Source organism: Cnephaeus nilssonii (genome assembly GCF_951640355.1).
Source record: "Cnephaeus nilssonii genome assembly, chromosome: 15".
Taxonomy (NCBI): Eukaryota; Metazoa; Chordata; class Mammalia; order Chiroptera; family Vespertilionidae; genus Cnephaeus; species Cnephaeus nilssonii.
In genome coordinates this window covers 41900547-41913386 of record NC_137086.1, presented here as the reverse complement: position 1 = coordinate 41913386, position 12840 = coordinate 41900547, and the positions used below count along the sequence as shown (strand labels likewise).

Here is a 12840-nt window from a genome sequence, read left to right as displayed (position 1 = left end):
ACTTGCTTTGGTGTTTGAGGGGCCAGCCTAATGATCCATTCCTTCCTTATGCAAACTTAATTTGTGCTTATTCTTTTCAGGAGACACTTAACCCATCCCTGCCTTCAGTAGGGCCTCCTTTACCTGTCTTGGCCCCTCAGTCCAACTGTCTTAGCTTATTTAGTATACATTGCTTTGTTCCCTACCTTTTAATCGTTCTTCTGTGCCCAAATATATTGTGGGCAGAAGTGGGCTCTTTGCAATCTAAAGCATATTTAAGTTTACTGTGTTGTGAGTGCTCTTTTGCTTTCAATACATGTTCTTATTCCGCCCCCCCCCCCCGCCCCCCGCCCGCCCCAAGCCCAGGAGATGAGTACTTTTGCCACCATTTTATACTGAGGTGGAATAATTTGCCCAAGGCCCAAGTAGCAGAACTCAAAATTTGAACTCAGGTTTAACTCCAGAATCTGGGCTTCCTTCAGTGACTATGTGCCTGACCCCAGAGTGGATGTAAAGTATATGGAAGACCCCAATCTTACCTCCAGGGACTCTCAGAACCAGGTCTGTACCTCAGGAAAAAAGGAGCAGATGCCCTGTAGAGAATAAGTCTCAACATATACTTATCATGGATAAAGTTCTCCTCCCATCAGAATTCTTCTTCCCGTTAGGGATCTCCCACAGTGCCTGGGGTTTGAGCTACAATTTGGCACTTAATTGTCTATTGTCTTGTACTGTTGTTTCTAGTGTATCTTTGCCTAATGATCCTTTTTATTCTCTGTCCACACCAGCCTGGTTCCACTGGCTGATGTGGACATGAGCCTTTACAGCAGGATTTTCCTAATTCACTGGTGAAGAGAATCAGTGGCACTCAAACCTAAGAACCTTTTGGAGTTTTCAAAATGCAGCCTGACTAAATTTGGGGCAGAAACTAAGAATCCACATGTTTAACACCGAGGTCATTCTTAGGACTTAGCCAATGGCTCAGCCTACATTCCTGCCTTCGAGACTGCCCCATTTAGGCAGGATTATTTCCTGGTATAATGATTTCTCTAAATATTGCACACAGCTGAAGAATTAGGAGCTAGGCCTCTTTTGTTTCTGGATACGCCACTTGGCAGGTGTAATAACATCCTCTGACAGGCTGCTTGCCACAGGTGCCTGCTTGACACGTGTGCCCCGCTGGTACCATCCCCCATTCATTCAGTCCTGCAGCCCAACCAAAACCCTTCTATCCCTACCACCAGCCACCCTCTTCCAAACCCTCAAACCCACCCTTGCCCCTTTCCCTTCCCCCCACCTCAGCCTCTCCCTTCCTCCCCAGCCACCCCCCCCCCCCCCCCGCCCTCCGGGTCCCCTGGGGCTCCTCCCACCTCAGGACATTTTTTTGTTCCTGGCTAAGAGTTTTCCAGTGAGATTGGGGGTGGGGAGGGGGCTGGTTAGACCAGAGGACACAGGGCCATTCAAAGGTCCTAACGAGTGGGCATACTTTTTCCATCTAAGAAAACACGTTTTCTATCAGAGAAATGGGCAGAGGCCTCTCTCTGGAACTTGGGTGGAGGGAGGGAAGGAGGGAGGGAGGGATGCTACTCTCCCATCGAGACCCCATGTCTCTGTAAATATCCCAAAGCAGGCCCAACCTGCAGTGTTTCCTTTGTTGGGACGGAGAGGAAATGGAATCTTACCAATAAGATGAAAAGGGCTTGAGAGAATACCAAGGATGGGCCCACGTTTCTCCCTGCAAATGCCTAACACTAAAAGGGAAGGGGAAAAAATGCACCAACAAAGAGTTTAAGATCGTAGTTCCCAGCTTTTTCAAATATGAAGCATTTTTTTTAACCAATCCACTTTTTAATTTTTAAATTCTTGACATTACAGAACTAAACTGAAATTTCTTAACATTCCACTCTTACATTTCTTTTTGACAAACAGAAATAAAATCCATGAGCCAAAAACCCAAAACAAAACTAAAAACAGGGAAAAGCTTATAAAACTAAATATGGATCCCAGCATTAACAGCTGAACAGAGAAGGTGATTTTTAAATTCTTAGCAGATGATAAAGTTGTGTAGAAACTGAACACTTACAAATTATTTAAAACCTGGAATCACTGACCAGAAATTACACATTTGGATCATGGGAAAAACAGCAGAAAGAGGTTATGAGTGGACCTACACTGTTCTAGCTGCACCCCATGCCCTTCTCAGAGGAAAGCCTGGCATTGATTAGATATTGGGCCAGACTAATACTGGCAGCAGAACCAGTGATAGTAACCTGCCTACCAGAAGAGCCTTCCACTGGATTGGCAATTTTGATCTGGGCCCCAGACATCTGGCGGATCTCATTGATGTTGGCGCCCTGGCGCCCGATTATGCAGCCAATTAAGTTATTTGGAATGGTGAGTTCATGGGTGGTTTGAGTAGATGCATCCAAACTTGCCCAATAGCCTTTCACCTCCGGAGAGCTGGAGTCAATTCCGGCGAATCCGGTCCCGCCGTGCATCATGGCAAAGTGGGACTGTTGTCTTGCCACCTGGTTCAGCTTGGCCAGATCGAGCGGAGAAATGGTGTGTTGTCCTTGAATCGAGTAGGCATCTAGCGGTGGTCCCTCCAGGTCGTGGGTGGCATGAGGGTAGCCCGCAGCGTCGCTGCACCGATCTTGGCCGCCCGCGCAGATGACCGGAGAGCTGGCTGGCATGGGCTGGTACGGAATGGTCATGACTCTTCCTTGCGGAGACTGGGAGAGCGTCTCCAGCATGACCAGGCAGATCTGCTTGACACACTCGGTGACAGACTGCGGCACGCCAGCAATGGTGATGGCCCGCTCGGTGGAGTTGGGCAGCATATCCCCCGCCACCTGGACTTGGGCCCCGGTGCTCTCGCGGATCTCTTTGATCTTACAGCCGCCTTTCCCTATCAGGGAGCCGCACTGGGTGGCCGGCACCACCAGCCGCAGGGTGACCGGGGGCCTGCTGGCCGCCGTGCTGTTGGTCATGGAGCTGTTGATATCTTCCTCCAGCTTATCGATGATCATAGCGAAGGCCTTAAAGATGGCATTGGTGGGGCCGGTCAGAGTGATGATTCTCTCCGGACAATTCCCCTCCGAGATGTTGATCCGCGCGCCACTCTCCTCGCGGATCCTCTTAACCGACTCCCCTTTCTTCCCGATGATGCTGCCCACTTCCTTTCCGTGCATAAGCAGCCGAATGGTGAGAGTCACATTTAGTCCACTTTCAGTCACACCGGCATCCATGGCGAGCGGCGGGCGGCGTTCGGGGGAGTTGGGCTCGTTACGTGGTCAAGTCTTTGGCGGCTGGCGGGGGGGGAGGGGAGGTGTAGGCCCAAAACTGCCGGCGCGAGGCGAGCGAGGGCCGCGGGAGCGAGCGGGCGCGGGCGGGAGGCCGCGGCGTCGTCGCAGGGGCGAGCGGCGGCGGCGGAGGGGGCGAGCGGGGCCGGGAGCGGCGGGCAGGCGGGTGGGCGAGGGCGCGGCGGTGGCGACTCCGGCGGCAGCCTCGGCGGTCTGGGCGGGGCGGGAAGCCCGCTTTCAACCTCGCGTACCCTCTGACCCCGGAAGTGCTTGCTGCGCAGGACCCCTTGAAAAAAAATGAGGACCCGTCTTTTTTAGGTCACAAGATTGCGCCAACCTCCAGATGGTAGTTTTACAAAAAAATCCTTTAACAGCCTAGCCTTGAATATAAAGCTCCGATGGGCAGAAACTGTGAGTCCGGCAAATTTTTAAAACCAGTATTTATTTTATTAACCCTAGTGGCACCGGCAGATGTTTGGACACGTTAGTGTTGTGAATGGGGGCGACACATTATTTTACCGCCTTACGAAAGGACTTTGGGCCAGGAGGAACAAGGGCAGGCCGGGCGGCGACTGCAGGCGGCAGCTGGGACGCCGCGGATTTAAAACGTGCGCGTAAGGCGTCCACAGCGCGTGCGCGAGGGTGTGGGGGGACGGGAGGGGCAGCGCGGCCTTCCGGGGGGGGAGGGGAGGCGAGGCGAGGCTTCGGGGCGGGCGCGCGGGCGGGCACGTGGGACTCCTTCGTCCCCGGCGTCTGGGCGCAGGGCGCCAGCCGCCACCCCGGCCTGGGCCTCGGCCCTGTGGCCGGTGAGGAGAAAGACCGAAACCCACCCCCAGCCGCCGCCCAAGTTGCGGCTCTGCTCGTGGTTTCTGGGACGTGCTAGAAACGTGGCCCTGAAAGAATGGCGTCCATTTACATAATGCTTTGTTTGCAGTTTGCAAGTTTTCTTTCGGTTCAACCCGCAGGAACCCCACCTCCTGCCCGAGTGGCGCTCTAGTTGTGGCAGCCCCCTCAGCTATTTAAGACAATGGTGTGCCTCGTAGGGGCCGTGTTGACTCCTGGGGTGCCGAGCAGTGCTTTGGGGGAGCTCCCGCGGCTTTCCCCGCACGGCTTAGGCTCCCGCTGCGGCTAGGCCGCCCTGGCCCCGCTTGGTGCAGCCGCCGCGCCCCGCGCTTTCCGGGGGCGGCACTCGCCGGGCCGCCATCTTGGAAGGCTTTTCCTGCCGCAGGCGCTGCAGCACGTTCCTTCCGCCAAGGAAAGGTCGCTGGGGCCGCCGGTGTGCCAGTGATGATTTCTGCCCCTTGCCCTTCCCGTCAGCTAAGCCAGACAGAAAAGGCTGTTTGCGCAAAGTGCTCCAGGATCCCCCAGGGAAAGCGGCTAACGGCCGACTCTCTGCCCCCCCCCCCCGCTCCTTCCCCACGGGGGTGGCCGCCATTTTTCCTCAACACAAAATGGCCGCACGTGGTCCGGATTGGTCGCCAACGAGAAATTGGGGTTACCGTGAAAGCTCTAGAATGCGCCCCCGTCCCCCCCCCCTCCCCGTGCCTGTGGTCGGGGCCGTCCCTGCCCAGCGAGTCCTCCGTCCGCTCCGATAACCCCCACGGGGTGGGCCAAACCTGGGGGGGTGGGGGGCGAATTTTAATGCAGTTCTCTCCCGATTTTGAACCGGGAATTGGAACTGTAAAATGTAGGCGTAATGCCGAGTCTGTCGCTCATTTTAAACTGAATGCACAGTGGGGGCTGGGACCCGTGGGTAACTTGGACCCCCAGGAACAAAGCGTTTAGGAATCCCTGCCTGAGGAGTGAGATGGGAAATGGCTGCATTCCTAGCCCAGCACAGGCTGGGCTGCTGTGCTGGAAAGTCCAAGAAATGGCCTTTTAAATCTTTAAAACAGACACTTTCAACGAAGCGACTAAGATGCCTAGGATTCCCCCCCCACCCCCGCCCCCCGGGCAAGTTGGACAGTGAACCTCCGTTTGCCACAACTGGGGTTCTCTTTGAGTCTGGAAGGGACAGGCATTGACTGTGCGTTGACCAGAGCTAGGTCTCGTGCTAGGCATTTCACTGCAAACCACCCAATTTTTACCATGATCCTCTGAGGTAGGTGGTATTATGGTTCTCTCTCTCTCTTTTTTTTTTAACAGATGAATTCCCTTAGGCACAGGGAGATGAAGTGATTAATTCAAGGTCACAGTGTCAAGGATGGAATCCAGACCTCCTTTTTTCCTTATGGGTGAGCACATTTCCAAATTTTTCTGTCAATTAGAATTTTGCAATTTAAGTGCTGTTTGAACGTTTAGGTGAGCTTGTTTAAAGGAATCCCCTCAGGTAACCTTTTGGTGGGTAGTTTCCCCCCTATTTGTACCTATTTGGGGATTCCCCGTGGTTCCTGGTGTGAGCTACACCTGTGACGGGCTCAGGGCTCAAGTGTTGTTTTTTCTGAGGTATCTGGGTGAGGGTAGGGAGGGGAAGTGATTCAGCCCTGCACAAAGGCTCACGTATCTGTCAGTCCTGCCTTGTCTGTGGCACCTTGGAGTCTACCTGGCTCTATGGAGCAAGCAATTGCTCTCGATGACTCACTTGCTTCCTTTAGCTACCAATGGCTATGACTTCGCCTTCCCCACCCCAACCAGGTAAAAATAAATAATTTTACACTGGCGCCACGTCTCCATTTCTTTGCAAATATTGACAGAGCATGACAGAGTGTTAGATACAGTGTAGTCTGTGGACTCCTCAGTTCAGTGTAATAAATTACTTGTGGGCCAGGCAACACATATGTGCCTAAGCAGGGTTCTGCTTGTGTGGGTGTTAGACATGGAGAGAAGGGCCTTTGCTTCCTCTAACTCACATTCACATCACATTACCAGGCTCTCCAGAGTGCTTTCACATTGCCCCTTGCATAATCCTACAGACACCTTTACACAGGCAGGTGCACAACAGCAGCAATGACGATAATAGCACTCAGTGCTTACTATGTGCCAGGCAAGGTTCGAAGCTTTATTTTTTTATTTTTATTTTATTTATTTATTTAAAATATATTTTATTGATTTCTTACAGAGAGGAAGGGAGAGGGATAGAGAGCTAGAAACATCGATGAGAGAGAAACATCAACCAGCTGCCTCCTGCACACCCCCCACTGGGGATGTGCCCGCAACCAATGTACATGCCCTTGACCGGAATCAAACCTGGGACCTTTCAGTCCGAAGGCCGACGCTCTATCCACTGAGCCAAACCGGTTTCAGCTTATTTTTATTTTTAATATATTTTTATTGATTTCAGAGAGGAAGGAAGAGGGAGAGAGAGATAGAAACATCCCTGATGAGAGAGAATCATGGATCGGCTGCCTCCTGCAAGTCCTCCACTGGGGATAGAGCACACAGCCCGGGCATGTGCCCTTGACCAGAATCGAACCTTTCAGTTCACAGGCTGACGCTCTATCCACTGAGCCAAACTGGCTAGAGCTTGAAGCTTTATTTTGTGTTAATTCAGAGGTTCCCGCTTTTCAGAAGCAAACCACTGTAAGGAATAAATTTTACATAACAACAGACATATATGTACCATGTATATATAACAAACAAAATTTTTGTAAAATGGTACTTATCCTTTACTACATGCAATATATTTGGGTAATTAAAAAAAATATGTTTTATTTTTAGAGAGATAGGAGAGAGAGATAAACATCGATGAGAGAGAAGCATTATCTATCGGCTGCCTCCTGCATGCCCCATACTGGGATCAAGCCCTCAACCCGCGCATGTGTCCTCACTGGAATCTGACCAGTCACCTCTTGGTTCATGGGCGTCTGACGCTCAACCACTGAGCCACACTGCCTGGTGATTTTTGTTTGTTTTGTTAATCCTCACCAGAGGATATTTTTCCCATTGCATTTTCAAAGGGAGGGAGAGAGGGAAAGGGAAAGAGAGAGAGAGAGAGATATCCTTGTGAGAGACACATTGACTGATTGCCTCCTGCACCCAGTCAGGGCAGGGAACCAACCCACAACCCTTCGGTGCTCCGGCTGATGCTCCAACCACTGAGCACAGGGCTACTCCGGTGATTTTTATTTTTACCTTTACGTTAAAAATCGCGGTACATGATAGTGGCCCTACCCAGTTTGGCTCAGTGGATAGAGTGTCAGCTGGTGGACTGAAGGGTCCCGGGCTCTATTTCCAATCAAGGGCGTGTACCTCGTTTGCAGGCTCCTCCCCAGCTGGGGCCCTGGTCAGGGCGAGTGCAGGAGACAACCAATCAATGTGTTTCTCTCACATCAATATTTCTCTCTGTCTTTCCCTCTCCCATTCTCTCTAAAAAATCAGTGGAAAAATATCCTCGGGTGAGGATTAAAAAATAAAAAATAGGGCACATCAAAACTAAAGTGATGAAAAATCCATTGTTAGGTGTTACTAATATGGTTAATGTACATATATAATTCTCACAAAACCTCCTGAGTTCAATGTAATAAATAACTTATGGGCCAAGCAACAAATATGTGCCTAAGCAGAATTCCATTCTGAGATGGGAGTGATGTTATTTCCTTTTCACAGAGGTACAGAGAGCTAAAGGATTTCGTCTAAGGTCACATAGCTAGTAAAGCAGGATTTCAAGCTAGGCAATCTGGGCCCAGAGCCTGTATACTTAACTCGTAAAGAAGTGTTCTCTATAGAGGGCCTTATCTTGTAGGAAGACAGTTGATTAGGGAATTAAAAATGTTAGTAAATGTTAAAAACTTAAGAGACAACAAAAAGACTAAAATACATATAATCAATAATTAATCATGATTCAAAGCATCTGCCACCTATTTATTTTCCCTAAAGAAAATTTTATCCATTGGGTCTTTCTTCACAAGACTGCCTATTTTAAGTCTTTTATGCCTGAAATATTCTCTTAATTTCTTATCTGAATACCTTCAGGACTCGATCTACTTCCTCATTTTCCTAGTTCTTAATCTGCCCACTTCCTCCAGAGTCTTATACCTCCTCCCAAGAATAGCCTACATTTGGCTGTTTATTAAGTTGTAATATGTCTTGGTATTGATAATGTGTTCTACAGGCCACAGGTACCTTTGGTAACCCTGAGATCTGGCAAAAAGGGCGCTGGACTATTCTTCACTCCTTCTTCAGACACCACCCATTTTACAGATGAAGTCACTGAGATAATGGAGCAACTGACTAAATAGTCACCACCCTACCTCTGGAGCCTCACATATGACTCTTCTCCTCCCACTTGAGTGACTGCAGGTTGGTTAAGGGGTTTAACGAGGCTGGGAAGGTGAATTAGGCTTAGACTCTTAAAAATTGAACCACAGGATTTATACTCCATTCAGAGGAAGGATTTTTGCTTCCTCTTACCTCACATTGGCTCATTCTTAAACAAAACCTTTCAGAGTGATATCACATTGTTTATTTAATCATCACTGGCAATGTTTCCAGAAAGGTATTATTCTGCCTATTTTATGGAAGATCCATTTCTGGATCAGAGTAATGAAGTGACCTGCTCAAATTTACACAGCTTATTAGGACCTGAACTGAGCCTCTTGACTCCTAGTTGTGGACTGTTCCTTTCCTTGTCTTCTCATGTTTGTGACACTGACTTGGATACATGGAAAACCTCTATTTTAAACTCGGAAAGCTTTCCATTCTGTCTTTATTTTTCTGTTTCAGGACATCCAATCCTTATTTTCTAATGTTTACATTTATGGATTTGGGGAGTGGTGGGCATGATTCCTACTCAGTAAGACTCTTGGATTCCCATGGTTTCTTTTTCTCTTTCTCCTTCACACTTAGCTTCCCATTTCTCTTTTATTTAAAACTAGAGGCCCAGTGCACAAAATTTGTTCACTGGCAGGGTCCCTAGTGGCTGCCGGCCATCGGCCGGGGCCTCTCTATCCACAGCTGCCTGCTGCCGCCACTGTTGGCCAGGGCCAGCCGGGGGGAGAGGCTGTGGGTAGTTGGCCAGCCAGCCCGGCCCCCTGGTCGAACTCCTGGACAATTTGCATATTAGGCTTTTATTATATAGGATTATAGAAAATTAAGAATCCTTTTCTCTCATTACTTTCAGAGTGCAGCCTAGAAATGTCATTCCCACTTTGTGTGGATAGTAACAATTTGACCTTATTTGCTGGTGACCCTGCATTGTTGTTATGGGGTCGGTACTTGTTTCCTCAGAAACAGAAGAAATATGTTGGTGTGCCTTACAGAAGTGACGAGGAGATACAGCAACGTCCTTGGCCTAAGGCAAAGCAATGCCCATGGATTCTCCAGGGTCACTGAAATAAGGGATGGAGAAGGGAGTACAGAAAAAATTAAAAGGGGAAATGAGAACAGATACTTAGCAAGTGCTAAGTATCCAAAGTGAGAAAGGAAAGAGAAAATAATAGGGCAGAAAAGAGGAGAATACAGGATTAGTGGAAGGGAGGTGACAAGAACAATCCAGAGGTCCATTAGCCCCTCCTGTATTGTGGGAAGCATAGGCTGCTGTCGTGCACCCAGGAAGAGCAGCTGGTATAATAACTCCTCCTGGAGCTGATCTTGAGTAGCAAATCTCTTTTAATTTTTTATTTCCAGTATCAGGTGGGGAAAATTTTTTTGTTTTTGCTATCAGCTGGGTATGTGATTAGATGCCAGTAATTTTTAAAAAAAATATATTTTATTGATTTTTTACAGAGAGGAAGGGAGAGGGATAGAGAGCTAGAAACATCGATGAGAGAGAAACATCGACCAGCTGCCTCCTGCACACCCCCTACCAGGGATGTGCCCGCAACCAAGGTACATGCCCTTGACCGGAATCGAACCTGGGACCCTTGAGTCCACAGGCTGACGCTCTATCCACTGAGCCAAACTGGTTTTGGCAGATGCCAGTAATTTTAATATCAGCATCAGTTCAATTAGTTTATTAAGGAAAAGTGTGCTACAAAATCACATAAGGTATTCCAGGTCAAGTTTCATTTTATTCATTCAATAAACACTGATTGCTTAATATATCCCAAACACTAAGGATATTCAAATGAGTGAGATCCTGTCCTTGCCTTCAAGATGTTTATGGTCTGGAGAGAGAGAGAGAGACTAGTCAGTAGATTTACAGTACAGTGTGTTAAAGTATTAGGATATGAGTAAGCAGAGGGTGCTATGGGCTCAGAGGAGGAACCTTGATTCAGTTTTGGAGGGGACCCAGGGATCTAGGCTGCCTAGAGAAGTTGACATTCAGGCTGAGTCCCAAGTTGGCAAATTGCAAGGTGGAGGGCAGGGAAGGGTATTATTACAGGAAGAGAGAGCAAAGGCCCAAAGGCAGAGCACAGTTCCTTCAGAAGTTATAGGCATTTTAGGAAGGTATGAACGATGTTTGCATGATCCAGTTATTGGTGATTATTGTTCTGTTTCAGAAATGTAGATTATTGAGACTTTACTTGGTAGAGCACAGAGTTGAAGTCCTTATTTTATAGCAGTAATTCTTTTTTAAGATGAAGACATCAGAAATTTTATTTCCTGTCTTAGTATAATGACAAAATGTAAATAAAACACAGCTTTTGAGTTAGCAAATGATTGTTAACCTGCTGTGCAGTAAAAGGAAGAAGGTGAGGGTACAACATATCTCTTTCTCATCCAAGTTTTGAATTTGATTGTGTTCTGCTTTGTTTTTAAAGGGTTATGTGGAAATTTAGGGTCTTGACTAGGATGTTTGAATTAAGGAACAGGGAAATGAGTTGAAGAGTAATTACTACTTTGTGGCAGAACAAAATAAATATTTTTAAATAGTTGATTTACCTGATTTCGCCTACTGAGCATAAGCAAGATGTAGTTGGGGACCTTGTTTCAGAGATAATTACTTGAACCAGACAAAGCATTTGTTCAACATTATTCACTGTGTAAAATCTGTTGTGTCCAGATTAAGAGCATTGATTTTTGTGTGTGTGTTGTTTTTTTCTGAGACACGGATATATTTGCATTAAACAGAAACCTTATGTGTATTCATTGGCCAATACTAGGATTTTACTTGGATTAAAAGATAAGTGGCCCTAACCGGTTTGGCTCAGTGGATAGAGCGTTGGCCTGCGGACTGAAGGGTCCCGGGTTCGATTCCGGTCAAGGGCATGTACCTTGGTTGCGGGCACATCCCCAGTAGGGGGGTGTGCAGGAGCAGCTCATCGATGTTTCTCTCTCATTGATGTTTCTAACTCTATCCCTCTTCCTTCCTCTCTGTAAAAAAATCAATAAAATATATTAAAAAAAAAAGATAAGTGATATTGTGTAGTAGGGAAGAACATGCTTAGAAAATAACACATAGATCATTCAGTAATCATTTCTCAGTTGTCTTCTTTCTTGACCTCTGAGTAGCATTTGACACTCCCTCCTTGCACACTAGTTTCACTTGGCTTCCAGAATGCCACTCCCGTGGTTCTCCTCCTACCTTACCGTCCCTCCTTCCTCCTTTCAACCTCTCTTTCCACCCCCCACCCTTCACTCTTCAGCCTCCAATGATAGAGTACTCAGATCAGTCCTTGGATTCTCTCTCTGTCTATGCTCATTTCCTAGATCCTCTATTTCAAGACTTTAAATACTATTTATACCCTGACAATTCTCAAGTGTATATTACTAGCTTGAATGTCTTCCCCTGAACTCAAGACTCTTATATCTTAGTGCCTACTGGATACTTCCACTTGGGTATCTGATAGCTTCTTGAACTTAACATATTTAAAAAATTGACTCTGGAACTTCTCCTCTCAAACCTCTATCTCTGGCAATTCATCCCCATCTCAGTTTCAGTTGTATTGAATGTATGGAGACCTCTTCCTTGACTTGTTTTTTTTCCTCTTACTTTCTTCATCCGGTACACCAGCAGGTCCTGTCAGCTGTACCTTGAAATAATACATTCAGGATTTGAACATTTCACACTACTTCCTCTGCTACTATTAGAATAGTTTCTAAATGTTCGTCCTCCTTTGCTCTTTTTAAAAATACATTCTAATTGATTTTTTAGAGAGAGAAGAAGGGAGAAGAGAGAGATAGAAACATCGATGAGAGAGAGATCATTGATCGGCTGCCTCCTGCTTGCCCTCCACAGGGGATTGAGCCCACATAGAGGGATAAGGAGAGGAAGATCTGTATGAATAAGACGTTGTCCTTGCCCTCATGTTTCTTTCTTTTTAAAAAAATATGTTTTATTGGTGTTTTGTTTTTTGTTTTTTTTAGAGAGAAGCATCCATGTGTGAGAGCAACATCAGTTGGCTGCCTCTAGCCCCTCTTTCCCGCTACGGGGATCAAGCCTGAAACTTGGGCATGCGTCCTGACTGGGAATCTTAACCAGTGACCTTTTGGTGCATGGACAACCCTCAACCAACAGACACACTGGCCAGGGCTGCCCTCAAGTTTCTTAGTCTAAAAAATTATTATAATGACCAAACAGTACTGTGTTCTCTAGCAGGATAAAGTGCTACATCATTTTGGAATTGGGGAGGTAAGGACTGGTGTGTGAGAGTATGGATGTCTTCAGAGACAAAGTCCTGCTTTGTCAGACTTAATAATTTGCTGAAACTGAAAGAAAAAAAATGTGCTAAATTTTCAT

At 47.2% G+C, this 12840-nt stretch overlaps 2 protein-coding genes across 3 annotated transcripts in view; one reads left to right on the top strand and one right to left on the bottom strand.

Moving 5' to 3' along the window:
• Positions 1–1766: 1766 nt before the first annotated feature.
• On the bottom strand, positions 1767–3493 carry PCBP1 (poly(rC) binding protein 1). The gene has a single exon (XM_079791726.1). The coding sequence runs from the start codon at positions 3225–3227 to the stop codon at positions 2157–2159; it is 1071 nt and encodes a 356-aa protein (XP_079647852.1). The 5' UTR covers positions 3228–3493; the 3' UTR covers positions 1767–2156.
• A 137-nt stretch (positions 3494–3630) lies between these two features.
• Positions 3631–12840, top strand: part of ASPRV1 (aspartic peptidase retroviral like 1) — a 112198-nt gene continuing 102988 nt past the window's right edge. For both annotated transcript variants that reach the window (XM_079791727.1, XM_079791728.1), the window contains exons 1-4: positions 3631–3692; positions 5427–5515; positions 8332–8519; positions 12468–12732. The gene's annotated coding sequence lies outside the window, so the exon portion shown is untranslated. The remainder of the gene's footprint in view (positions 3693–5426; positions 5516–8331; positions 8520–12467; positions 12733–12840) is intronic.